This window comes from Ylistrum balloti, unplaced genomic scaffold (genome assembly GCF_031769215.1).
Source record: "Ylistrum balloti isolate Yb309-2 unplaced genomic scaffold, AGI_CSIRO_Ybal_v1 Utg370092, whole genome shotgun sequence".
In the NCBI taxonomy this organism is placed as follows: Eukaryota; Metazoa; Mollusca; class Bivalvia; order Pectinida; family Pectinidae; genus Ylistrum; species Ylistrum balloti.
Genome location: NW_026782123.1, coordinates 957,794 through 984,982, shown reverse-complemented (window position 1 = coordinate 984,982; position 27,189 = coordinate 957,794). Strand labels below are relative to the sequence as shown.

Here is a 27,189-nt window from a genome sequence, read left to right as displayed (position 1 = left end):
CCCCTCTGGTGTGTTGATTGCCTGTATGAAGTATTGGATTCTACCTGACCTGGGTATTGAGTGGAAGCTTTTCTAAATTCCTGTCAATTTCACCACTTCTGTGGGACGGGGATGTGCATACCATCAAACACATTTAGCCCATCTCTAGGAATATACTAACAATTTTGGGGTAAAACAACTGAAGACTTTCTATGAAGACTTGTATTTTTTACTCTATCTTGTTTTTGAGAAAAGATTTCAGAAGTTTGAGTTTGAGACATTTTCCCCCGTTTTGGCCCTACCTTGGAGGACCCTTGCTAGTTGATACCTCATACTCCATAATTTTGGTTCACCTTTGGCTATGATAATTTTCATTTTTTTTAAAAAGTTGAAAATGCTAGTTGTATTTGGGTGCATTACTAATGATGAGGGACAAAAGGCAACTACAAAAGTGCCTCTGAGACTTTGTCTAAGGTGACCAAAAGTAAATGAGAAACTCCATCTTAATTAGGTTTGATGTAAAAAAACAAACACAAACAAGTCATAAATAATCTTTATGTACACAAGTTTTAGATTTAAAAACCTAATTTTGCAAATGTTCAGTGAATTCACATATAGATGAAAACGTACAAGACACATTTCAACAAGTTTGTCCACAGCCTGATTTCAAACTTGGGTGATATTTGCAGCACTCTTGGAGACTATAATGTGGGCATATGAATGAAAAATTCCAAAGTCTCCAGGGGCGACCTACCATAGTCATGAATGTAAGAAAGGGCTCACTCTTTAAAGGTGAGTCAATGCCATTAATTCAAACAAGTTTTCAGTCAGTCAGAAGTCAAGACAGATCAGAAGTTACAGTCGAATGATTAGATCGTTGTGTCTGGTGGTTAACATCTAGTCAATCTAACAAAAGTTTTCTGTAAACAAACATTTTTTATAAGAGAGTGATGTATACCACTAAGTATCCTCCTGTAACCTCACAGCATCAGGATCTACATCACACACACTTGGCAAGACATTTCTACCTGAAGTATTTCTTGGATGGAAATTTTTCTCATCAGAATTTATATAATGTCTGCATTTATGAAGATGACACTATCAATGTTGGACACTAATCAAATACTCCTCGATATCCAATCTGATAATAGATCTGTTCTGCCACCTGGCTTTTTAAAATAAAACGTCAAAAAAAAACCCTCTAAAGTTTAAAGTCAACCCTCTATATTCTTAAGCCTGATTATCATTAACCTTATTCAATTACACTTACTTTCAGAAATTTTAGACTTTAATACTTTGAGGTGGATTCAATGGACCGTGACTACTGTAGATGACCACATCTGTGACAGGGGGCCTTAAAACAGATGCTTTAACATAGACACCTAACCATTAGGAATCTTCACATCATGTAATCTCCCATTACAGGAAAAATGAAACCACAATTATACCCAAGTCAAATTTGGTGGTTTACCTTTGCAAATGAAAATCACTTCAATATGTAATGTTGTAATTTTATCGTGTGGAAGTGGATGAGTTCAACTAAACTAAGATGGAAAGTCAAGTCTGTTGACAAGTTTCTATATAAACCAGATGGAAAGTCGAGTCTGTTGACAAGTTTCTATATAAACCAGATGGAAAGTCGAGTCTGTTGACAAGTTTCTATATAAACCAGATGGAAAGTCGAGTCTGTTGACAAGTTTCTATATAAACCAGATGGAAAGTCGAGTCTGTTGACAAGTTTCTATATAAACCAGATGGAAAGTCGAGTCTGCTGACAAGTTTCTATATAAACCAGATGGAAAGTCGAGTCTGCTGACAAGTTTCTATATAAACCAGATGGAAAGTCGAGTCTGCTGACAAGTTTCTATATAAACCAGATGGAAAGTCGAGTCTGTTGACAAGTTTCTATATAAACCAGATGGAAAGTCGAGTCTGTTGACAAGTTTCTATATAAACCAGATGGAAAGTCGAGTCTGTTGACAAGTTTCTATATAAACTATATGAAAGGTCTATCAAGGACAAGTTCTTAAAATACAAAATTGTAAGCTGCTGCATTATTTTACCACAACTGCTGTCAAAAGTCTGTCTCTTCCAGTTAACAAATCTATTGTAAAGTATTTATCACAGTTAGTTACATCACATCTCTAATGTGCCATTATGAGAGATCCTTAATCCACTTGTCAGAAACACTTGTGTGCCTGATTACAGAACCAGTGCGTCCGTGCCTGCATCTCCTCCATACTGGGCTGTGTCATGATCATAGTCCTGATCCTGCAACAAAATGTACTTCATCATTTCCCTGTACAGATAATATGTTTGGATATTGTAATCAAAAATAATTAAAAATTGTCAATTGAATATATTTCAATTTCAAACTCTAATAATACATTGTACCATGATTTTGTCATTCATTAAATAATTTATCAAGCTGTAAACAAAAATCTTAAAATCCAATTTTTGAGAAAGGAATCTTTTTTTTTTTGCAGGGTGCCAAAGACATTGCTTGTGGACAGGGTTCAGATTATGAACAAGAGATCCCAATGGGATCTTAGCAACCACAATGCTCGATTTTTATTTGTTCTTTAAAAGCTATAGTACTTCTCCTGAATTAAAACAAATTATAACATTCAAAATGTTATTTTCACACATAATATATAGCATTTATTTCATCTCAGGTGATCTAAAAACTAAAAATATGTACCTGGTTAAGCTTCTTGAATTCTACAACTTGTGCAAAGACATACTCCAGGATGTGTTTGGCATCACGTGCATCAGCAGGTAGACGTGTGGTCACGCCCAGTATGTCCCCACATTCCCGCACGTAATATTCCAGGTCATCGTCTGTGCCTGAGAAATACAAAACACATGACATGTTGTTTATGAAAATGGTGTACAAAGTGACTTCAAGCTAAATATCTTTGACATTCTCTGTTGATAATGTGAATAGAGCCCACAAATGTAAAAAATTATCTGTCTGATGTGCAACAGAGTTATGACGATTTTAATAGTTATCTGGACAGTAGACTATTTGTGTATATTGAACTCTACAAATGTGTCATCAGATTAAAGTCTGTATCGACACAGCATGATAGACAAAGATGATCAGAAGTCACTTGACTTATCTAACGGAATCTGCAGTATCTATGGCAACAAATATGAAAAAGAATTCTGGTCTTACATTTGTTAGTTTGCTGAGCCAGTCGGACTTTTTCTGAAGAAAACTGTTCATCCAAATCAAAAAGATCCAAAGAGGGAGGTGGACATTCTCGGAAAGTAGGAGGAAACACCTGAAAATCAACAAGGAATTGTAAAATCACAACATAAAGTTTCTGGCATTTCTGGTGAAAACCCATTCATATATGTAATTATCATTACGTAAACACAAGAGGATGTGGAAGTACTTACCGCAGGGTTAAGTGGAGGCAATGGAGTTTCAAATGAAGGGGTGATTAATGTCAATGGCTCATGCTTTGTGTGTAATTCTGTAAAAGCTCTGTGGAAAAGAATGTCAAAACATTTTAAAGAAAACGTTTATTGTAGAAGTTGATTTGACCAGATAACATACATGTATAAATAACCTGTTTTAGTACGTCTTTTGATGTCTGTTATAACAATGAAGTAACTACATCAACATTTAATATGTTCGTTATTTATAAACATCAGCTTTTTCGTTATTTAAGGACAACAAAATTAAAGCCAGCTAATAAATACAACTCACACAGCATGCTGCTCAGTGAAAATACACACAGATGCTATTTAAATGGCCTTAAATAATGTGTACTTACTTAATGGCTTTTGGAACCAGATTTGTGTCTAGTTTAAATGTCTGAAATAATCCCACCCCCTGAGTTTGACTAACAAGTAATTACAAAAAATACAGAAAGTGTGTGAATGACTATATAGTGAGTAATACAAAATATAAAGTTTTTGTGTGGAATGTGCACTTACTTAATGGCTTTTGGAACCAGACTTGTGTCTAGTTTAAAAAGGGAATTGTCAAACAAGGATGTAATATCTCTGGGAACATCATCACTCTCCTGTAAACATGTCTTCAAGTCTCCTGCCAACCTGGCCACATCTGGTAACATGTTGTAGTCAGATATCTGGTGAATAAACACGATCAGCATTAGAAAGTCCTTGTTAAACAGTGTATCAGTAAATTGTGCTCTATGAACCATTCATTACTGATCATCATACTGGATTTTTCCTTCCTATTTGTGTGATTTACAACATTTTACTTCACACTGTGTAAAACTTTTACTGAGGACCATATGGTGGATTAACCTCGGATTACAGAAATATTATCAAGTTTATAATCAGTATAATATAATAAGTGCATAATCTTACATGACTATCTAATGAAGAAATGAGCAGAGATCAGACAAAATTAAATCAGTAATGAGGTTTGTAAAACATGGAGCACAGTCAAAGTCGGGAGTAACACAATATAAAGGTAGGAAGGACATGAGAAAATTGAAGAATGTAGAATTTTTTTCCTTGTGTTAGATGGAGCAATGATGTAGGACAGATAAAGAACACAGCGATACTTCTTGGGTTAGATAGAGCGATGATGTAGGACAGATAAAGAACACAGCAATACTTCTTGGGTTAGATAGAGTGATGATGTAGGACAGATAAAGAACACAGCGATACTTCTTGGGTTAAATAGAGCCATGATGTAGGACAGATAAAGAACACAGCGATACTTCTTGGGTTAGATAGAGCAATGATGTAGGACAGATAAGGAACACAGCGATATTGCTTGGGTTAGATAGAGCCATGATGTAGGACAGATAAAGGACACCAGAGTTAGATGAAGCAAACATAAGGTGATCACATTTGAACACTTACTTCTGGGTCCTCTGCATCTATTGGGTTAAGTCTTATGTCATCTGTCGTCAGAAATCGAATCAAGACATCCTAAAAGAACAAAAAAACTTAAAGTATTTTAAGTCTAAACCAGAAAACATGTATTAAGTGGCATTATACTGTGAGAGCAAGTTCCTCCTAAAAGGTCAAAGAAAATGTCATAAGAGAAAAAAATTATTTGATTCTTTTAGCTTTCCACACGGAATTGATCGTTAAACACATATGTAGTATATGTAGTATAGTATATGCAACACCAGTCCAGAAACTTTCAGTACCAATCACTTAATGTGAAAACCGCATCTAAATTAGTATGTCAAGTCAGAAGGTAAATCATATTTAGATTTTTTATGTTAGAAGTCATCCATAATCATTGGCAAAAGGTCAACAATTTTGAAACTAAGTTTTAAACCTGAAAACCTTAACACAATTAAAGAATTCAATAAACACTTCTACTGGCTAAATAAAATTATATCCCTCCACTGGGCCCCACTCACAGACTTCTTCTACTGGCTAAATAAAATTATATCCCTCCACTGGGCCCCACTCACGGACTTCTTCTACTGGCTAAATAAAATTATATCCCTCTAATGGGCCCCACTCACAGACTTCTTCTACTGGCTAAATAAAATTATATCCCTCTACTGGGCCCCACTCAACGACTTCTTCCACAGGCAATGTAAATTAAATCCCTCTATTGGGCCCCACTCACTGACTTCTACAGGCTATATCAAGTTAAATCCCTCAACTGGGCCCCACTCACTGACTTCTCCTACAGGCTTTATAAAATTGATTATATTTTTCATACATTCAACAATTTTCAAATGAACTTACCAGGATTTTTGTGTTCTCTTCTTTATCTAAGTATCCATCACTAAATATATGCGTGGAACCAACAACTGCGAGCTTGCCATTTCCCTAAATAAAAACAAAAATATATGAATAACATTACACTAAATTTCAGAACCAAACTATAAATATTTATATTGATATTTGTACAATAATTTCCTTAACACAGACAATGTTAAAATATTGTAATATGAATTTTTTGTGTCTCACTATTGATGTTAAACAAAGTCTGTGTTAATACTGTAATGTTGATTCTCTGTGTCTCACTGTTGATGTTAAACAAAGTCTGTGTTAATATTGTAATGTTGATTCTCTGTGTCTCACTACTGATGTTAAACAAAGTCTGTGTTAATACTGTAATATTCTCTGTGTCTCACTATGTGTTAAACAAAGTCTGTGTTAATATTGTAATGTTGATTCTCTGTGTCTCACTGTTGATGTTTAACAAAGTCTGTGTTAATATTGTAATGTTGATTCTCTGTGTCTCACTACTGATGTTAAACAAAGTCTGTGTTAATATTGTAATGTTGATTCTCTGTGTCTCACTGTTGATGTTTAACAAAGTCTGTGTTAATATTGTAATGTTGATTCTCTGTGTCTCACTGTTGATGTTTAACAAAGTCTGTGTTAATATGGAAGTGTTGATTCTCTGTGTCTCACTGTTGATGTTTAACAAAGTCTGTGTTAATTCTCTGTGTTTCACAATTGTGTTAATGGTGTCTACTTAAAATGTGTTAATATTGAAACAATGTTTAACAAAGTCTGTGTTAATATGGAAGTGTTGATTCTCTGTGTTTCACAATTAATGGGCTACTAAAAATGAAGAAACAATGAGGGTTCAAAGTTTAACCTTGGATATTACAGGTTACACACAAGGCTGTTAAGAGAGAAGACATATTTAAAATATTGGTGAAGAACTTGCCTTGGAATGATACAGGCTATACACAAGGCTGTTAAGACAGAAGACAAACTTAGGGTACATGGTAGGACTTACCTTGGAATGATACAGGCTACACACAGGCCTGTTGAGAGGAAAGGACACACTGCCTGTAGACAGGACAGCAACAGATGGCTTCATAACATTTAACGTGGCTCCGTAGGGGTACAGAAATGACAGTGCCCTGTAACATAGACAATTTAACTAAGACATCAGCATGAGATATATCTTAGCCAAGAAAAGATTATCTAAAATTCTGAAACTTTTGGTCCAGATATGGCCTAATATCCTTTATTTCTTTCTCCTAAGGATCTTCTGACCAAAGTTTAAGATATGTTCATCTTAACTGAATTAGGGTTTTAAAACTTCTCATTTTGGGAATTTATAACTTGCGATACATTTCCCATTGGGCCCTGCCCCTCTGATCAATGGGGACCCAGTTCTACCATTTATACAAACATGAGTTCCCTGCACCCAAGAATGCTACTGACCAAACTTGGACAAAAGTAGACTTATCACAATATTGAAGATTAACTTGGGTAAGATGAAATGCAGAACAGAAAATATTTTATTTACTTACTGTGCATTGTTTTCATCATCTTCTGTCACAGAAAATGTTTTCCCTGCAGCATGACTGACAGCTCTAGATAAAAGATAAAATATTGCCAGTAATTAATATTCACTATTCAATATTTCATTTTCTACTTTTTCTTCAAGAGGCCAAAATGTAAATTTATTGGGCTTTATCCCAGGGAATTATTATCCAAGTAATATGTTTCTTGGTTCTGATGCTTAGTCTGCCCTGTAATGAGAAGTTTTTAATCTGTAACACTGACTACTCATCTTGTTGTCCACAAATTGCTGATGCCTTGAAACACCTGCTTTAGTAGAATAGGATTGCTTTGTATATACACATTAAGTAAATGATTCTGAGATCTAAAAACTCACAACTGTTTGATTTTTAAAACATTAGGTTTTTAAATGTTGGACTTTTCCCCTTGGTTTTTCTTCTTTACTTTGTTTTCGTTCTTTGTTATATGAATTTGAAAATACCTCTAAGAAAAAGAGATAAAAAATTTTAACTGTCATATCCAAGATGGTTGCCAGTTGGCCATTTTATTTCCAAAATCAACAGAGCACAACTAAAGACCAAGGTGAACTTATATATGAAATCTGAATTCACATTTGTAATCTTGATTGATTATAGTCAATTTTAGCCACAAAGGACATTAACTTGGCATTATTTGTTCTACATTGAAGATTGAGATGTTGTTTTGACATTTGGCCATGGAAGGGTCTTGAAAATTTTTTCCTTGCATTTTGGAATCCAAAATGGCAATTGTTATAAATCCATGGTGGCAGACTGCTATGTTAGTAGATCATTTGAGACTCTGGTTACTTTACAAATTCCCCCCCCCCCCCTCCCCCCACAATTCATCAGATTTACTTTTACACTTAAAAACAATAAAATGACTAATTTATAACCACAATCACATTTAGACAGAAATAATCAAGCAAATCATCAATCTATCTAGTATCAATTTTGGTATTAGTGACTTTGAAAATTGAAACTAAAAGTACTGTCCAGTAAAAATATGAAGTCTGTAATAATTATCATCAATTTATTAACCTACCTGTTTAGTACACCATTGGCTATTAAGGCTTCCTTCGGATGGAAGTATTTGTAATATGATGTTCTTACAACAGAATCTGAAAAAAAAAACCAGAAAATTGTTAAATTTATGTTCTCATCAATTACCACTTCCAACATTATTGTCTGGTTCTTCACAGTTAGGAGACCTACAAAAGGATTCAAAGTCAATCTCATAATCTCCATGGTGTTTCCTAGCTTCATGAAAGGTCAATGCTCTCACCCATGTTGTATAGAGCCCAAATATGGATGTAATCTATGTTTTTTTTTAAACAAAAACTTACTTTCAACCTCTATATGAACATTTTCTCCTTCACTTTATTTTGGAGTTCATGAAGATTTTTTAGCAGTTTCAACAGAAGTTCAATGCAGTCTAACTAAAAATGTTTAACGGTAAATGGTTCATCACATCCTATACATCGAGGATTATCCATTCTTAATATGAAGTAGCGTTTTCACTAATGGATTATAAATCTAAAGTGAGTATTATGGATACAAATATTGATATTAAATCATTCTAATATTGATACCTGGTCAGTTACTCAGTGTTCACAGAAAACTCCACATGTACTTCAGTTTTCCTAGATATGCTACTGTAGTACTGCTAGTGGAAAATTACTATTATGTTGTCATATAATATCACAGTCTCTGTGTGTGAAAAATTCTTTCTTTCTATATCCCCAAAATGGAAATAGATTTTCATCCCTAAAAATATGTACTGTAGACCTTTTTTGTCTCTCCTTCCCGATTTCCCCTTTCTATATTTGAATTACAACATATTGTACCCAATGACAAATAAGTGGTAATATTTTTCTAACCTAATGAAAGTGTTTTTTTCCTGGTACTAAATGTTCATAAAGTGAGTGATAATGCAAAACTAAATTTAGTCCAATATGAACACAAATGATGATAATCAAACTCACCTGTATTTATCATAACTCCAAACTCTTCTAAAAGGAAATTGATGTTTGTGTCAAACCTTGACTCCCCTCCTTCCCCCAACATGACCAGCAGACTGCCACCATTCTGCATATATCGCTTCATGACATCAAACTGAAATGATAAAGCAACAACATGGTAATGTTTCCAAATAGAAGTCCGTGAAGCAGAAAATGATCATATACCATAGAATATAACTGTAAAAACATTTTTTATGATTTAAGACAAACCACAAAAATAAAATACCACAAGGAACACTTTAGACAATATAATATTATGTAGTTATTTGTTGTTGTTTAATATCAATTGAGTTTCACCTTTGAAATGATGTCTGAGGTTTAAAGAATGAATGAAACCATCTATATCTGATACAGTGATGTAGGACTTCTACTCTTTAAATGACTTACATCTGATACAGATGAGATAAAATGAAATCATGCACAAGTTGGGACTAGTGGAAATCTACAAAATATTATGAAATTTGCGAATGATCCTGCCAGCCATCTTTTCTTTTGGAATGAAAATGGAACAGTAAACAACTAGGGATCAATGAGTTCCTACAAATGAAATTTGAGAATGATCTATGGAGTTTTTTCTACAGAAATGGTGATAACAAACTGTTACTGTCAAAATCGAAGATGGTTTTCATTAATTAATTCAGAATGGAATGCGACCAACATGGGCCCCACTTTATGTCCCAAAATCCCCATTTAACAGTACAAGAATAAAATTTACCATTACTGTTATTTAATTCTACGATCACTTTTCTTATGCATTAGGTACCAGGAATCTACAGTTACTAAGATTATACCTCTCCTCCAGTGAATTTTTCCCGGCTGCCACACAGCACAAACATGCTTGCCCCAGCTAATCTGTCCAGTGTCACTTCTTCTTTGTTGCTGCAAAAAGCATATACTGACATGTAAGTCCTGGGAACATAAAAACATCAAGACCAAAGGGCCAGTATATCGTTTACCTGCTTCGGTTTGGCTAAAACTAACTCCAACCCACTGTCACCAGGATAGTCAGATCCAAACACACTATTTATAAAAAAGTAAACCCCTTCACCCAAGGAGGCTTCAGACCAAATTTGGACAGCAATATACTGTCATTCCATAGAAGAATTAAAAAGAACTTACACATATATATCTATAATTATATATGATATTATAGGTTTTATAGGAATAGCACACAGACCTATGAACACATCTACTATACCTTACAATCTTCCATGTTGATCGTAATCGTCTGTTGAGTGTCTTTAGACCATTACTTGGTGTGAACACTTCATTTTTACAGGCATTGAATACAATAGTGTTTCTTTGAGCTTTTTCATCCATATTGTTCTGAAAAGTTGGAAACAATGGAATCATATAAAATGTATGTACCAGGTATATACAGTAAAATGTCATGAATTTACATGAACTTCTGACTCATGATCAACTGTATAGTCCAGGGTTTTCCATAATTTTGTTAGTAGTAGGCTGTGTAGTGAAAGTAGGAGGCTGGCAAAGCCAGCCGACCCGAGCCGCAACGCGGTAACCGGTCAAATTGGCCGGCGACCGACTCTTATGGAAAACCCTGGTAGTCTATCTATATATGTAAAAATGTCAAAAGTCTGTTGTTAATGATCCAACTGCAGTTTTGTCTAGAATAGTACTGCAAATATAAGAAAGTTTTCCTTTTTAATCTTTTGAAGAATTGTGACGACTTCGTAGCTTCAGAAATCGGCATTTTTTAAGAAGGTTCGAACTTCACAAAAAACGCCTGAAAAGAAAGATGATTAACAGTTTCAACAATGGTTGTTTACAATAACCAAAATATGGCAAATATCAAACAAATGAAGTATATTGACTCTCAAATTTTTGTTTTATGAAGAGCGCACGCAGACACAGTCGTAAAACCCGTCGTAAAATACTCTCGTAAAATGGAGACAAATCTCAACTTTCCGAGAGTGTTAATTCCCATCTACCGGGTCTCATTGTATGATCAGATCGTTTGAGATATGTTTTAACATCAGCATCTACCTCGATATCTACAAGATATCTGTACAATAAAAAGAAAGAAAATAAAATCACTTCTCTTCGCGCACTGAACGAATAACATTAACATGACAACACGATTAAGCAGATATTCTGGAATATTTACCGAGGCAATCCGCATGTAAGAAAAGTTCGCAAATGAGGAATGAAAAGTTGTGAAACTCTGATGTATACAATAACATCTAACTCTCAACACAAATTGTAAGTTCAATATTTCTTCAGTAAGACTCTCATTTTACCTCAGCAGTCGGCGCCATATCAAAACTATGTGCGCAAAGCACTATGGGAACTGTGATGTTCCGGTAAATGTTATCGGCACTCTGATTGGAGGATCAAGGTAATACTAATTGACGGCACTCGTCTCAAATAATTAAATAGAAGCAACTCGTAGTTTTGTAACGGGAATGAATGTTTGAAAGTTGTGTCCCTTTATGAAAATGAATTAATCACGATTTTTCCAAGGACTCATTTAAAATGTTATCAATTTTGTTGATTTATAATTGTATCTTATATGTCCAAGATGTAAGTTGAGAGTATATATGTGGTTGGATGTGTGAGACTAAATATTTTACAATGGTTATTTACGTTTTCCTCATCTCTCCCACTCTTTCTCTATTACTCCAATATTCTTTAACATGAAGTAATGCAGTAAGTTTAAATATCATATTTAATGACATTTAATGACAAATTCATGGACGCATGCTTTAAGCCTTTATATCCATATCTGAAATACAGTGATAAATATACATATTGTATCAATGGCTTTTAAAAGTTAGCGCATATCATAGTTATCAATAATCATAAATTATATCTTGAAAGTGTTCATCCAAGAGTTGTTCAAAGTCTCTGAATTTGCATTATAACAATATGAACGGGAATATTATTCCAAGTGTCTACAACTCCAAAGGTAAAATAGTTTCTCTTAAGTTCCATGTTACAATGACATTTAAAAATTTTGAAATTGTGCCCGCGAGTTCTCTCATTATTATCAAAAGTGAATAACTTTGAGGTGACTCTTCCATCAAATATATTGTGAGCTATTTTGAATACACTAATTAAATCTCCTCTCATCCTGCGATACTTTAATGTAGGAAGTTTCAATCTCCTGAGTCTTTTGTTATATGGAAGGTTCTTCATCCCTGGAAGGAGCTTGTTATTGTTTGTATGCATTGTAAACTTTCTTTTGGAAAGTCTTCAATACAACATAGAATTAAGACTTAAATTCCACTAGTTTATATTTGATACATAAAATATGTTCCATTAAATGATAATAATGATGGTTCTTCAACTGCTGAAAACCTTACAGTTATGGAACACTTCATCACAAAAATTCCTGGCCAGCTGATAGAACTGTATAAGAGAACTAGTCAAATTTATGATAATGAATGTTTTAATGCTATTACATTATAGAGAGATGCCTCGGACCACCATAGTCACAGAGGTCATTCAAAAAAATATTTCCTAAACGATCCACAACTATGCTAAGAAAAAACCAGTTTTCAAGCAGAACAGTAAAAATTTGGAATGAACTACCAGAAAACGTTGTATCTGCTTGGAATGTTAATTCATTTAAAAACAGACTAGACGATCACTGAAAAAACCCAAGAACTTTTCTTTATTATAAAGCATCAATCCAGAATTAGATATCAAGTCCAGTACCGGATATATGTATTTTATTGTGTATTCATACTGTATTGTAATGAGCCTGGTATAGAGGACTATGACAAGTCCTGAACCAGAAATAAACTTATCTTACTTATGTTATGTTATGTTATGTTATGTTATTTTATCTTATCTTATCAGTTCCAGAAATATAGCGGATCTGAGAAGTAAAGGAACTCAATTTCCAGTACTCAAAGCCAGACATCCTCCACAAAAGGTCAATACAGTGTATATAAGACACCAAAGTTCAGGTAAAAAATATCAACATTAATCAATATTGTAAACTTTTAATTTGCTCATCTTATAACAATGTAAATTGATGTCAGACAAAGGTATAGGTAACCAAAGGTCAGAGGTGAATTAATCAATTTCAATCAATATAGTATACTTCACATTTTTTTGTTTGTATTAAGACTATCACATACATTATCCCTGCCTTCACATTTCTTGTTTGTATTTACACTATTACATACATTATCCCTGCCTTCACATTTTGTGTTTGTATTTACACTATTACATACATTATCCCTGCCTTCACATTTTGTGTTTGTATTTACACTATCACATACATTATCCCTGCCTTCACATTTCTTGTTTGTATTTACACTATCACATACATTATCCCTGCCTTCACATTTCTTGTTTGTATTTACACTATTACATACATTATCCCTGCCTTCACATTTTGTGTTTGTATTTACACTATTACATACATTATCCCTGCCTTCACATTTCTTGTTTGTATTTACACTATTACATACATTATCCCTGCCTTCACATTTTGTGTTTGTATTTACACTATTACATACATTATCCCTGCCTTCACATTTTTTTGTTTGTATTAAGACTATCACATACATTATTCCTGCCTTCACATTTCTTGTTTGTATTTACACTATTACAAACATAATCCCTGCCTTCACATTTCTTGTTTGTATTTACACTATTACAAACATTATCCCTGCCTTCACATTTCTTGTTTGTATTTACACTATTACATGCATTATCCCTGCCTTCACATTTCTCATTTGTATTTACACTATTACATGCATTATCCCTGCCTTCACATTTCTCGTTTGTATTTACACTATTACAAACATTATCCCTGCCTTCACATTTCTTGTTTGTATTTAGACTATTACATACATTATCCCTGCCTTCACATTTTGTGTTTGTATTTACACTATTACATACATTATCCCTGCCTTCACATTTTTTTGTTTGTATTAAGACTATCACATACATTATCCCTGCCTTCACATTTCTTGTTTGTATTTACACTATTACAAACATTATCCCTGCCTTCACATTTCTTGTTTGTATTTAGACTATCACATACATTATCCCTGCCTTCACATTTCTTGTTTGTATTTACACTATTACAAACATTATCCCTGCCTTCACATTTCTTGTTTGTATTAAGACTATCACATACATTATCCCTGCCTTCACATTTCTTGTTTGTATTTACACTATTACATACATTATCCCTGCCTTCACATTTCTTGTTTGTATTTACACTATCACATACATTATCCCTGCCTTCACATTTCTTGTTTGTATTTACACTATCACATACATTATCCCTGCCTTCACATTTCTTGTTTGTATTTACACTATTACATACATTATCCCTGCCTTCACATTTCTTGTTTGTATTTACACTATTACATACATTATCCCTGCCTTCACATTTTGTGTTTGTATTTACACTATTACATACATTATCCCTGCCTTCACATTTCTCATTTGTATTTACACTATTACATGCATTATCCCTGCCTTCACATTTCTCGTTTGTATTTACACTATTACATACATTATTCCTGCCTTCACATTTCTCATTTGTATTTACACTATTACATGCATTATCCCTGCCTTCACATTTCTCGTTTGTATTTACACTATTACATACATTATCCCTGCCTTCACATTTCTTGTTTGTATTTACACTATTACATACATTATCCCTGCCTTCACATTTTGTGTTTGTATTTACACTATTACATTGTTGACAGGTTGGTCCCTGCCTACATTATCCCTGCCTTCATAGAAGTAGCTATTTCTTGTTTGTATTTACACTATTACATACATTATCCCTGCCTTCACATTTCTTGTTTGTATTTACACTATTACATACATTATCCCTGCCTTCACATTTTTTTGTTTGTATTAAGACTATCACATACATTATCCCTGCCTTCACATTTCTTGTTTGTATTTAGACTATTACAAACATTATCCCTGCCTTCACATTTCTTGTTTGTATTAACTCTGTCACATACATTATTGTTCACATTTCTTGTTTTATTTACTATTTATTACAAACATTATCCCTGCCTTCACATTTCTTGTTTATTGTATCACATACATTACCCCTGCCTTCACATTTCTTTTTGTATTTACACTATTACAAACATTATCCCTGTTCACATTTCTTGTTTGTATATAGAAGTAGATATTGTTGACATACATTATCCCTGCCTTTACATTTTGACTTGTTTGTCTTCTCTATAGAAGTAGTTATTTATTGTTGACAGGATGGTACACATTATAGAAGTAGTTATTTATTGTTGACTGGTGACCTTACCTTCTCTATAGACATTTCTTGTTTGTATTGTATACATTATCCCTGCCTTCACATTTCTTGTTTAGAAGTAGAATTTATTGTTGACATTGATTCCTTCACATTTCTTGTTTGTACCCTATAGAACACATTTTCTCTGTTTGTATTTATTGTTGACAGGATGGTGACCTATGTCTTCTCTATAGAAGTAGATATTTATTGTTGACAGGATTTCTTCTCTATATTTAGTTATTTATTGTTGACAGGATTGACCCTATGCCTTCTCTACTATTTATTGTTGACAGGATGGTGACTCTATGTCTTCTCTATAGAAGTAGTTATTTATTGTTGACAGGATGGTGACCCTATGTCTTCTCTATAGAAGTAGCTATTTATTGTTGACAGGATGGTGACCCTATGTTTTCTCTATAGAAGTAGCTATTTATTGTTGACAGGATGGTGACTCTATGTCTTCTCTGTAGAAGTAGTTATTTATTGTTGACAGGATGGTGACCCTATGTCTTCTCTATAGAAGTAGTTATTTATTGTTGACAGGATGGTGAGCCTATGTCTTCTCTATAGAAGTAGTTATTTATTGTTGACAGGATTGTTGACTTCTCAAGGATGGTTGACAGGAGCCTATGTCTTCTCTATAGAAGTAGTTATTTATTGTTGACAGGATGGTGACTCTATGTCTTCTCTATAGAAGTAGTTATTTATTGTTGACAGGATGGTGACCCTATGTCTTCTCTGTAGAAGTAGATATTTATTGTTGACAGGATGGTGACTCTGTCTTCTCTATAGAAGTAGTTATTTATTGTTGACAGGATGGTGACTCTGTCTTCTCTATAGAAGTAGATATTTATTGTTGACAGGATGGTGACACATTGTCATCTCTCTAGTAGTATAGATTTATTGTTGACAGGATGGTGACTCTGTCTTCTCTATAGAAGTAGTTATTTATTGTTGACAGGATGGTCACCCTATGTCTTCTCTATAGAAGTAGCTATTTATTGTTGACAGGATGGTGACCCTATGTCTTCTCTATAGAAGTAGTTATTTATTGTTGACAGGATGATGACCCTATGTCTTCTCTATAGAAGTAGCTATTTATTGTTGACAAGATGGTGACCCTATGTCTTCTCTGTAGAAGTAGTTATTTATTGTTGACAGGATGGTGACCCTATGTCTTCTCTATAGAAGTAGCTATTTATTGTTGACAGGATGGTGACCCTATGTCTTCTCTATAGAAGTAGTTATTTATTGTTGACAGGATGGTGACCCTATGTCTTCTCTATAGAAGTAGCTATTTATTGTTGACAGGATGGTGACTCTATGTCTTCTCTATAGAAGTAGTTATTTATTGTTGACAGGATGGTGACCCTATGCCTTCTCTATAGAAGTAGCTATTTATTGTTGACAGGATGGTGACTCTATGTCTTCTCTATAGAAGTAGTTATTTATTGTTGACAGGATGGTGACCCTATGTCTTCTCTATAGAAGTAGCTATTTATTGTTGACAGGATGGTGACCCTATGTCTTCTCTATAGAAGTAGTTATTTATTGTTGACAGGATGGTGACTCTATGTCTTCTCTATAGAAGTAGTTATTTATTGTTGACAGGATGGTGACTCTGTCTTCTCTATAGAAGTAGTTATTTATTGTTGACAAGATGGTGACTCTATGTCTTCTCTATAGAAGTAGTTATTTATTGTTGACAGGATGGTGACTCTATGTCTTCTCTATAGAAGTAGTTATTTATTGTTGACAGGATGGTGACCCTATGTCTTCTCTATAGAAGTAGCTATTTATTGTTGACAGGATGGTGACTCTGTCTTCTCTATAGAAGTAGTTATTTATTGTTGACAGGATGGTGACCCTATGTCTTCTCTATAGAAGTAGCTATTTATTGTTGACAGGATGGTGACCCTATGTCTTCTCTATAGAAGTAGCTATTTATTGTTGACAGGATGGTGACCCTATGTCTTCTCTATAGAAGTAGTTATTTATTGTTGACAGGATGGTGACTCTATGTCTTCTCTATAGAAGTAGTTATTTATTGTTGACAGGATGGTGACCCTATGTCTTCTCTATAGAAGTAGTTATTTATTGTTGACAGGATGGTGACCCTATGTCTTCTCTATAGAAGTAGCTATTTATTGTTGACAGGATGGTGACTCTATGTCTTCTCTATAGAAGTAGATATTTATTGTTGACAGGATGGTGACCTATGTCTTCTCTATAGAAGTAGATTTATTGTTGACAGGATGGTGACCCTATGTCTATTTATTTATTGTTGACAGGATGGTGACTCTGTCTTCTCTATAGAAGTAGTTATTTATTGTTGACAGGATGGTGACCCTATGTCTTCTCTATAGAAGTAGTTATTTATTGTTGACAGGATGGTGACTCTATGTCTTCTCTATAGAAGTAGATATTTATTGTTGACAGGATGGTGACTCTATGTCTTCTCTATAGAAGTAGTTATTTATTGTTGACAGGATGGTGACTCTATGTCTTCTCTATAGAAGTAGATATTTATTGTTGACAGGATGGTGACTCTATGTCTTCTCTATAGAAGTAGTTATTTATTGTTGACAGGATGGTGACCCTATGTCTTCTCAATAGAAGTAGATATTTATTGTTGACAGGATGGTGACCCTATGTCTTCTCTATAGAAGTAGTTATTTATTGTTGACAGGATGGTGACCCTATGTCTTCTCTATAGAAGTAGTTATTTATTGTTGACAGGATGGTGACCCTATGTCTTCTCTATAGAAGTAGTTATTTATTGTTGACAGGATGGTGACCCTATGTCTTCTCTATAGAAGTAGTTATTTATTGTTGACAGGATGGTGAGCCTATGTCTTCTCTATAGAAGTAGTTATTTATTGTTGACAGGATGGTGACCCTATGTCTTCTCTATAGAAGTAGTTATTTATTGTTGACAGGATGGTGACTCTATGTCTTCTCTATAGAAGTAGTTATTTATTGTTGACAGGATGGTGACCCTATGTCTTCTCTATAGAAGTAGCTATTTATTGTTGACAGGATGGTGACCCTATGTCTTCTCTATAGAAGTAGTTATTTATTGTTGACAGGATGGTGACCCTATGTCTTCTCTATAGAAGTAGCTATTTATTGTTGACAGGATGGTGACCCTATGTCTTCTCTATAGAAGTAGTTATTTATTGTTGACAGGATGATGACCCTATGTCTTCTCTATAGAAGTAGCTATTTATTGTTGACAGGATGGTGACCCTATGTCTTCTCTATAGAAGTAGTTATTTATTGTTGACAGGATGGTGACTCTATGTCTTCTCTGTAGAAGTAGCTATTTATTGTTGACAGGATGGTGAGCCTATGTCTTCTCTGTAGAAGTAGTTATTTATTGTTGACAGGATGATGACCCTATGTCTTCTCTATAGAAGTAGCTATTTATTGTTGACAGGATGGTGACCCTATGTCTTCTCTATAGAAGTAGTTATTTATTGTTGACAGGATGGTGACCCTATGTCTTCTCTATAGAAGTAGATATTTATTGTTGACAGGATGGTGACCCTATGTCTTCTCTGTAGAAGTAGTTATTTATTGTTGACAGGATGGTGACCCTATGTCTTCTCTATAGAAGTAGATATTTATTGTTGACAGGATGGTGACCCTATGTCTTCTCTATAGAAGTAGTTATTTATTGTTGACAGGATGGTGACCCTATGTCTTCTCTATAGAAGTAGCTATTTATTGTTGACAGGATGGTGACCCTATGTCTTCTCTATAGAAGTAGTTATTTATTGTTGACAGGATGGTGACCCTATGTCTTCTCTATAGAAGTAGCTATTTATTGTTGACAGGATGGTGACCCTATGCCTTCTCTATAGAAGTAGCTATTTATTGTTGACAGGATGATGACCCTATGTCTTCTCTGTAGAAGTAGTTATTTATTGTTGACAGGATGGTGACAAATCAGGTTTTATTAACTAAAACACTTGTTTATAGAATAGGAAATGAAAAATAAGTGATTACTTAGTGTGATATACATTTCTCATCATAGGTGTTGTTGACTGTTGACTATTTCCAACACATGAATCACTTATCATTATTAAGATATAAACAAAAGGATGATACCTGTTATTGTTTTGATACAGAACTGATTAATGCTTTATTAGTTCAGTCTTGGCAGTTAAGACATATTTGATACTAAAGGAAACACCATCAGTATCTGGCCTTATGAAACTGTATGCAATATACACTGTGTCAAGGATTTTTATGAAAAAAAACATGGATAAACAAAAATATATGATGATACAGTATTTAATGTGTCATGGAAAGAGACATTATTTGTTTTCGATTTTGTTAATTTTGTCTTGTTGTTTGTTTGTAAACAGGTAATGATCAAGGCCAGTCATGAGTAATGAGGCATTAGCTGGATCATTTGACAAGTCCAGACAGGCGTCAGGGGCCAGTAATCCAGCCAAACTGACTAGTGTTAGTATAGCAGACACACAAACATGGGAAAAGGAAAAAAAATATGTGGTGAGTTTCACAGGAGTTGTCTCCCTTCTTGTACTAAATTGTTATATTTTCTTTAAGTAGGTGGTCACATGTTTTAGATAAATGTAGAATAATAGAATTTAGTTTATCTTCCTAAACATGGCTTAACTTTATTCAACAGATATTGTTGATTAAAAAGTTGTTGGAATCCTAGACTTGGAGGATAATACTAATCAAATGGTCATGTAAACATCTTTTTATATGATAATCTGACCCCTTTTATGATTAAGAATGTAGAATTTCAATTGTTTCCAAAGAAATTGAGATCAGAGATATTATCTGGCCGAACACTTTGTTGACTGAGGTGCTTATTTAGGACAAAACACTTGTACTGTTTACCTGTCTACAATATACCTACACAAGGTAAGGTAGAGACTGTCATCAAACTTGACCAGGTATGCATTATTCTACTTATATAAAAGTTCAAGGTCACTGAAAACACCAGCCTTCGTAGACAGTATTATTTAATCCAGTCATGACTTCTATAACGGAGTTTGTATGTAGGAGGTCATGGCCAGGTCTGATTATTGACCACACTGGACTGGTTTAAATCAGCTGATCATTGGATGTACACAATAGGTGAGAGGTGTAAGGTGTTACACTGGGATTCTCGAGGTAGTGATATCACAGATAAAGAACTTCAATACTTAGGATGTCTTTACCACAGTTCTGCGTACATACTGACACAGGATTTAAAACGTGTCTCTGTATTACTTGATTACTTTGGTTACCTCCCCTTGTTTTAGCATGGAGATGGAGGAGAACATTAAGAAGTTGAAAATTACAGTGTTGCCACAACTTTCTCAACAATCTAAATCTACCAAAAGAAATGAATGGGATAATTTTAAGCGATCACCAACCGCTTTTTGGAATGTGATGAAGCAATTGTTTTCTCTCCAGGTGTACAAAGTTCTAGTTCGCAATGGAGACAAATCTTGGTTCCTGTTTCGACGTTACAATGAATTCTATGGACTGCATGAAAAAGTGAGTATATATATATATCATACAAAAAGTATGGAGAGTGGGGAAGTTATCATACAAAAAGTATGGAGAGTGAGGAAGTTACCATACAAAAAGTATGGAGAGTGGGGAAGTTACCATACAAACAGTATGGAGAGTGGGGAATTTATCATACAAAAAGTATGGAGAGTGGGGAAGTTATCATACAAAAAGTATGGAGAGTGAGGAAGTTACCATACAAAAAGTATGGAGAGTGAGGAAGTTGCCATACAAAAAGTATGGAGAGTGCTGAAGTTACCATACAAAAAGTATGGAGAGTTGGGAGGTTATCATACAAAAAGTATGGAGAGTGCAGAAGTTATCATACAAAAAGTATGTAGAGTGGGGAAGTTATCATACGAAAAGTATGGAGAGTGGGGAGGTAATCATACAACATGTAGGAAGAGTGGGGAAGTTACCATACAAAAAGTATGGAGAGTGGGCAATTACCATACAAAAGTTGCCTCTGTACTGTAACACTTTAACTTGTCTGTGTAAAGTTACCTTTGTAATATAACACTTTAACTTGTCTGTGTAAAGTCATTTTTGTACTATAACACTTTAACTTCTCTCAGTTAAGTCACCTTTGTACTATAACCCTTTCACTTGTCTGTGTAAAGTTACCTTTGCGTACTAAAACCCTGTAAAAAATTAAAATGATAAAAAATAATGCTGTGTGCTAGTTGTCAGAATAGCAGTTGAAAGGTAAATGACATATGTAGGTTGAAGCACCTCTTGAGTGTGTAGTAGATTGTGATCTGTCACCTCAGGGTATAGCATTGGGCAGTGCTGACTTATTATATTGTGCATTGTGTGAAGGATGGACATGGCTAGGACTAAAATAGCCAGGTGCCACACCTTCTGATTGTATGTTTGAGATATGAAATGGATGAATTTCTGAATGGATTAAAGTGAATTAAGCGGTTTATGGGAGGTAAGTTGAACTGGCCTGCTGATTAGCCCCTATTAAGCTTCAGCTGATTTAGGAAGAGAAGCCAATATTCTAATTTTCTGATACAGTTTTATTATGTTGATATTTGTGTTCTGCTGTGATGAGAGTTATTGATACAAGCTGTTTGTTGTACTTGATGGTGCCAGATGTTATATATAGGTACATCTACTGTAGGGGGTATTATAATAGACTTGTATACATCTGTATACTGATATATCACTGATATCACAGCAGTAACTTCAAACAGCAAGGACATGCTCTTAACATCAACAATCACAATTTGATTGCTATATGTACCATAGTTCTAACTTTTATTTCATGGTATTTACTTAAATTTTGAGAGCCGTACAGATATCTATACGAAATATTTTGTTAACTTCTACCTGGTGTTTGGAAATAATTTTGTCTCATTGATGTCATGTAACTCAGAATAAATCAGGGAAACATAATGATGTAATTAAGTCTGTCCAACAAACTCATTGTAAATGGCCATTTGGATATGAATGATCTCAGCTGACTGACTGATAATAATGTGTCTAATGAAATAATTGTTCAGATGAAAAGTCAATCTCAGGTTACGCTTTCCTAGCTGTACTTGTCAGTGGTGACTGAAGGTCCAATCTCAGGATACACTTTCCTAGCTGTACTTGTCAGTGGTGACTGAAGGACCAATCTCAGGATACACTTTCCTAGCTGTACTTGTCAGTGGTGACTGAAGGTCCAATCTCAGGATACACTTTCCTAGCTGTACTTGTCAGTGGTGACTGAAGGTCCAATCTCAGGTTACGCTTTCCTAGCTGTACTTGTCAGTGGTGACTGAAGGTCCAATCTCAGTCTGTTTGATAGGTATCTACTGAATGAAGTAAGAATATTTTCCCAACCCAAACATCAGAAGAATGTGTTAGTTTTCATACTATATGTAGTTTTATTGCAGGCATTCAGGTCTTTGCCTCTGGCACATAGATAACAGTATTAGCAACCATACTTGGCCAAAAATAACATTAATTGCCATAGATCTGAGAATTTCTAGACTTTTTATATGTTAGAACTGATGATGGAGCTTCAGTTTTGTTCCTCATATAATCCTCTACAAAAGTCCTACCATTTTATTGTTTAGTGATGGTGTTAGTACATTGTGGTTCCTCAAGACTTTCCTGTGTTGTAGAACACTGTTGAAAAGGTCAGTGCTTAATAATTCAGGAAAATTGATCAAATAGAAATAAAAAAATATAATTTAGTTTAGGTCAATTACCTGGAATTATGTGATAATATACTTGTAGGCGATAGGTTAAATTCTTTCAATGATAAATATCTAAATATCTGCTGTTAATAACCAGGAAATGTTTGTGATGATAGACTTTGTAATTTTCACCTGTGGCCCAATCATACCTGACACATTCTTGTTACGTACCATTGACTGGTCATGTGATTAAGATCTGACCTTAGTTCCGTGTATAGAACGGTGTTGTAGTATGGTTTCACATATATCTAGTGTATGCTGACAGCTCTGATGAATGGTATTCATTGGGTATATTTCAAAAACAAGTTATGCTGTTTCAAAAATTTTTCCAAGGTATTTTTCATGTAAAGGTAAGTTTGTATCTTAATCAACACAACTTCATGTGGAACTTAAATCCAGTTTAATGAATGTATAAATAAGTATGAAATAAATGCAAGCATCTTCTACTCCTTGTGTACCCTTAAACATAAATGTGTATTATATATCGATTATCTGTATTTGTTTGAACGCTAGGAGCATGTATTGATATTTAGATTAGTACATAACTGGAATCAGTTTCTGACCCCGAGAATTCAAATATAATCGTTCAAGATGTGTCTTATCACTGACACAAGTGCTTTAGATGCCAAGGGACTCAGGGCATTATCTGTAACGTTATATAAACACAGGTACATGATAAGGTTATTTACCATCCTGTGTATGTACAGATTTATTACAGGTATAAAAATAAAATAAGTGATTGACCCAGTTCTCATTTCAAATCTTATGTAAGATAATCATCAAAGGGTCCACACCATGTCTTGTTAGTGTGGAGTTTAGGGCTACTGTAAGAGTGTGGGTCCACACCATGTCTTGTTAGTGTGGAGTTTAGGGCTACTGTAAGAGTGTGGGTCCACACCATGTCTTGTTAGTGTAGAGTTTAGGGCTACTGTAAGAGAGAGAACAATGGGTCCACACCATGTCTTGTTAGTGTGGAGTTTAGGGCTACTGTAAGAGTGTGGGTCCACACCATGTCTTGTTAGTGTAGAGTTTAGGGCTACTGTAAGAGTGTGGGTCCACACCATGTCTTGTTAGTGTAGAGTTTAGGGCTACTGTAAGAGTGTGGGACCACACCATGTCTTGTTAGTGTAGAGTTTAGGGCTACTGTAAGAGTGTGGGTCCACACCATGTCTTGTTAGTGTGGAGTTTAGGGCTACTGTAAGAGTGTGTCTTGTTAGTGTAGAGTTTAGGGCTACTGTAAGAGTGTGGGTCCACACCATGTCTTGTGTAAGTCTTGTCTTAGTGTAGAGTTTAGGGCTACTGTAAGAGTGTGGGTCCACACCATGTCTTGTTAGTGTAGAGTTTAGGGCTACTGTAAGAGAGAGAACAATGGGTCCACACCATGTCTTGTTAGTGTAGAGTTTAGGGCTACTGTAAGAGAGAGAACAATGGGTCCACACCATGTCTTGTTAGTGTAGAGTTTAGGGCTACTGTAAGAGTGTGGGTCCACACCATGTCTTGTTAGTGTAGAGTTTAGGGCTACTGTAAGAGTGTGGGTCCACACCATGTCTTGTTAGTGTAGAGTTTAGGGCTACTGTAAGAGTGTGGGTCCACACCATGTCTTGTTAGTGTAGAGTTTAGGGCTACTGTAAGAGTGTGGGTCCACACCATGTCTTGTTAGTGTAGAGTTTAGGGCTACTGTAAGAGAGAGAACAATGGGTCCACACCATGTCTTGTTAGTGTAGAGTTTAGGGCTACTGTAAGAGTGTGGGTCCACACCATGTCTTGTTAGTGTAGAGTTTAGGGCTACTGTAAGAGTGTGGGTCCACACCATGTCTTGTTAGTGTAGAGTTTAGGGCTACTGTAAGAGTGTGGGTCCACACCATGTCTTGTTAGTGTAGAGTTTAGGGCTACTGTAAGAGAGAGAACAATGGGTCCACACCATGTCTTGTTAGTGTGGAGTTTAGGGCTACTGTAAGAGTGTGGGTCCACACCATGTCTTGTTAGTGTAGAGTTTAGGGCTACTGTAAGAGAGAGAACAATGGGTCCACACCATGTCTTGTTAGTGTAGAGTTTAGGGCTACTGTAAGAGAGAGAACAATGGGTCCACACCATGTCTTGTTAGTGTAGAGTTTAGGGCTACTGTAAGAGAGAGAACAATGGGTCCACACCATGTCTTGTTAGTGTAGAGTTTAGGGCTACTGTAAGAGTGTGGGTCCACACCATGTCTTGTTAGTGTAGAGTTTAGGGCTACTGTAAGAGTGTGGGTCCACACCATGTCTTGTTAGTGTAGAGTTTAGGGCTACTGTAAGAGTGTGGGTCCACACCATGTCTTGTTAGTGTAGAGTTTAGGGCTACTGTAAGAGTGTGGGTCCACACCATGTCTTGTTAGTGTGGAGTTTAGGGCTACTGTAAGAGTGTGGGTCCACACCATGTCTTGTTAGTGTAGAGTTTAGGGCTACTGTAAGAGTGTGGGTCCACACCATGTCTTGTTAGTGTAGAGTTTAGGGCTACTGTAAGAGTGTGGGTCCACACCATGTCTTGTTAGTGTAGAGTTTAGGGCTACTGTAAGAGTGTGGGTCCACACCATGTCTTGTTAGTGTAGAGTTTAGGGCTACTGTAAGAGTGTGGGTCCACACCATGTCTTGTTAGTGTAGAGTTTAGGGCTACTGTAAGAGTGTGGGTCCACACCATGTCTTGTTAGTGTGGAGTTTAGGGCTACTGTAAGAGTGTGGGTCCACACCATGTCTTGTTAGTGTAGAGTTTAGGGCTACTGTAAGAGAGTGGGTCCACACCATGTCTTGTTAGTGTAGAGTTTAGGGCTACTGTAAGAGAGTGGGTCCACACCATGTCTTGTTAGTGTAGAGTTTAGGGCTACTGTAAGAGAGAGAACAATGGGTCCACACCATGTCTTGTTAGTGTAGAGTTTAGGGCTACTGTAAGAGACACCATGTCTTGTTAGTGTAGAGTTTAGGGCTACTGTAAGAGTGTGGGTCCACACCATGTCTTGTTAGTGTAGAGTTTAGGGCTACTGTAAGAGTGTGGGTCCACACCATGTCTTGTTAGTGTAGAGTTTAGGGCTACTGTAAGAGTGTGGGTCCACACCATGTCTTGTTAGTGTGGAGTTTAGGGCTACTGTAAGAGTGTGGGTCCACACAATGTCTTGTTAGTGTAGAGTTTAGGGCTACTGTAAGAGTGTGGGTCCACACCATGTCTTGTTAGTGTAGAGTTTAGGGCTACTGTAAGTGTGTGGGTCCTCTCCATGTCTTGTTAGTGTAGAGTTTAGGGCTACTGTAAGAGTGTGGGTCCACACCATGTCTTGTTAGTGTAGAGTTTAGGGCTACTGTAAGAGTGTGGGTCCACACCATGTCTTGTTAGTGTAGAGTTTAGGGCTACTGTAAGAGAGAGTGGGTCCACACCATGTCTTGTTAGTGTAGAGTTTAGGGCTACTGTAAGAGTGTGGGTCCACACCATGTCTTGTTAGTGTGGAGTTTAGGGCTACTGTAAGAGTGTGGGTCCACACCATGTCTTGTTAGTGTAGAGTTTAGGGCTACTGTAAGAGTGTGGGTCCACACCATGTCTTGTTAGTGTAGAGTTTAGGGCTACTGTAAGAGTGTGGGTCCACACCATGTCTTGTTAGTGTAGAGTTTAGGGCTACTGTAAGAGAGAGAACAATGGGTCCACACCATGTCTTGTTAGTGTAGAGTTTAGGGCTACTGTAAGAGTGTGGGTCCACACCATGTCTTGTTAGTGTAGAGTTTAGGGCTACTGTAAGAGAGAGTGGGTCCACACCATGTCTTGTTAGTGTAGAGTTTAGGGCTACTGTAAGAGAGAGAACAATGGGTCCACACCATGTCTTGTTAGTGTAGAGTTTAGGGCTACTGTAAGAGAGAGAACAATGGGTCCACACCATGTCTTGTTAGTGTAGAGTTTAGGGCTACTGTAAGAGAGAGAACAATGGGTCCACACCATGTCTT

General features: G+C 35.6%; 2 protein-coding genes across 2 annotated transcripts in view; one reads left to right on the top strand and one right to left on the bottom strand.

The window, feature by feature from the left end:
• Positions 1-520: 520 nt before the first annotated feature.
• Positions 521-11,463, bottom strand: LOC132549952 (intraflagellar transport protein 52 homolog). Its single transcript, XM_060213938.1, has 14 exons — positions 11,370-11,463; positions 10,440-10,567; positions 10,033-10,120; positions 9,206-9,335; positions 8,266-8,341; positions 7,212-7,274; positions 6,689-6,815; positions 5,680-5,763; positions 4,831-4,899; positions 3,928-4,082; positions 3,385-3,472; positions 3,158-3,266; positions 2,681-2,826; positions 521-2,250 (listed from the first exon to the last, which is right to left on the bottom strand). The coding sequence occupies exons 1-14, from the start codon at positions 11,382-11,384 to the stop codon at positions 2,182-2,184; spliced, it is 1,347 nt and encodes a 448-aa protein (XP_060069921.1). The 5' UTR covers positions 11,385-11,463; the 3' UTR covers positions 521-2,181.
• Positions 11,464-20,789: 9,326 nt separating this feature from the next.
• The window catches only part of LOC132549947 (serine/threonine-protein kinase Sgk1-like), a 51,928-nt gene continuing 45,528 nt past the window's right edge, over positions 20,790-27,189 (top strand). The window contains exon 1 of the mRNA XM_060213932.1: positions 20,790-21,026. Within this exon, the coding sequence (XP_060069915.1) occupies positions 20,790-21,026 (237 nt within the window). The remainder of the gene's footprint in view (positions 21,027-27,189) is intronic.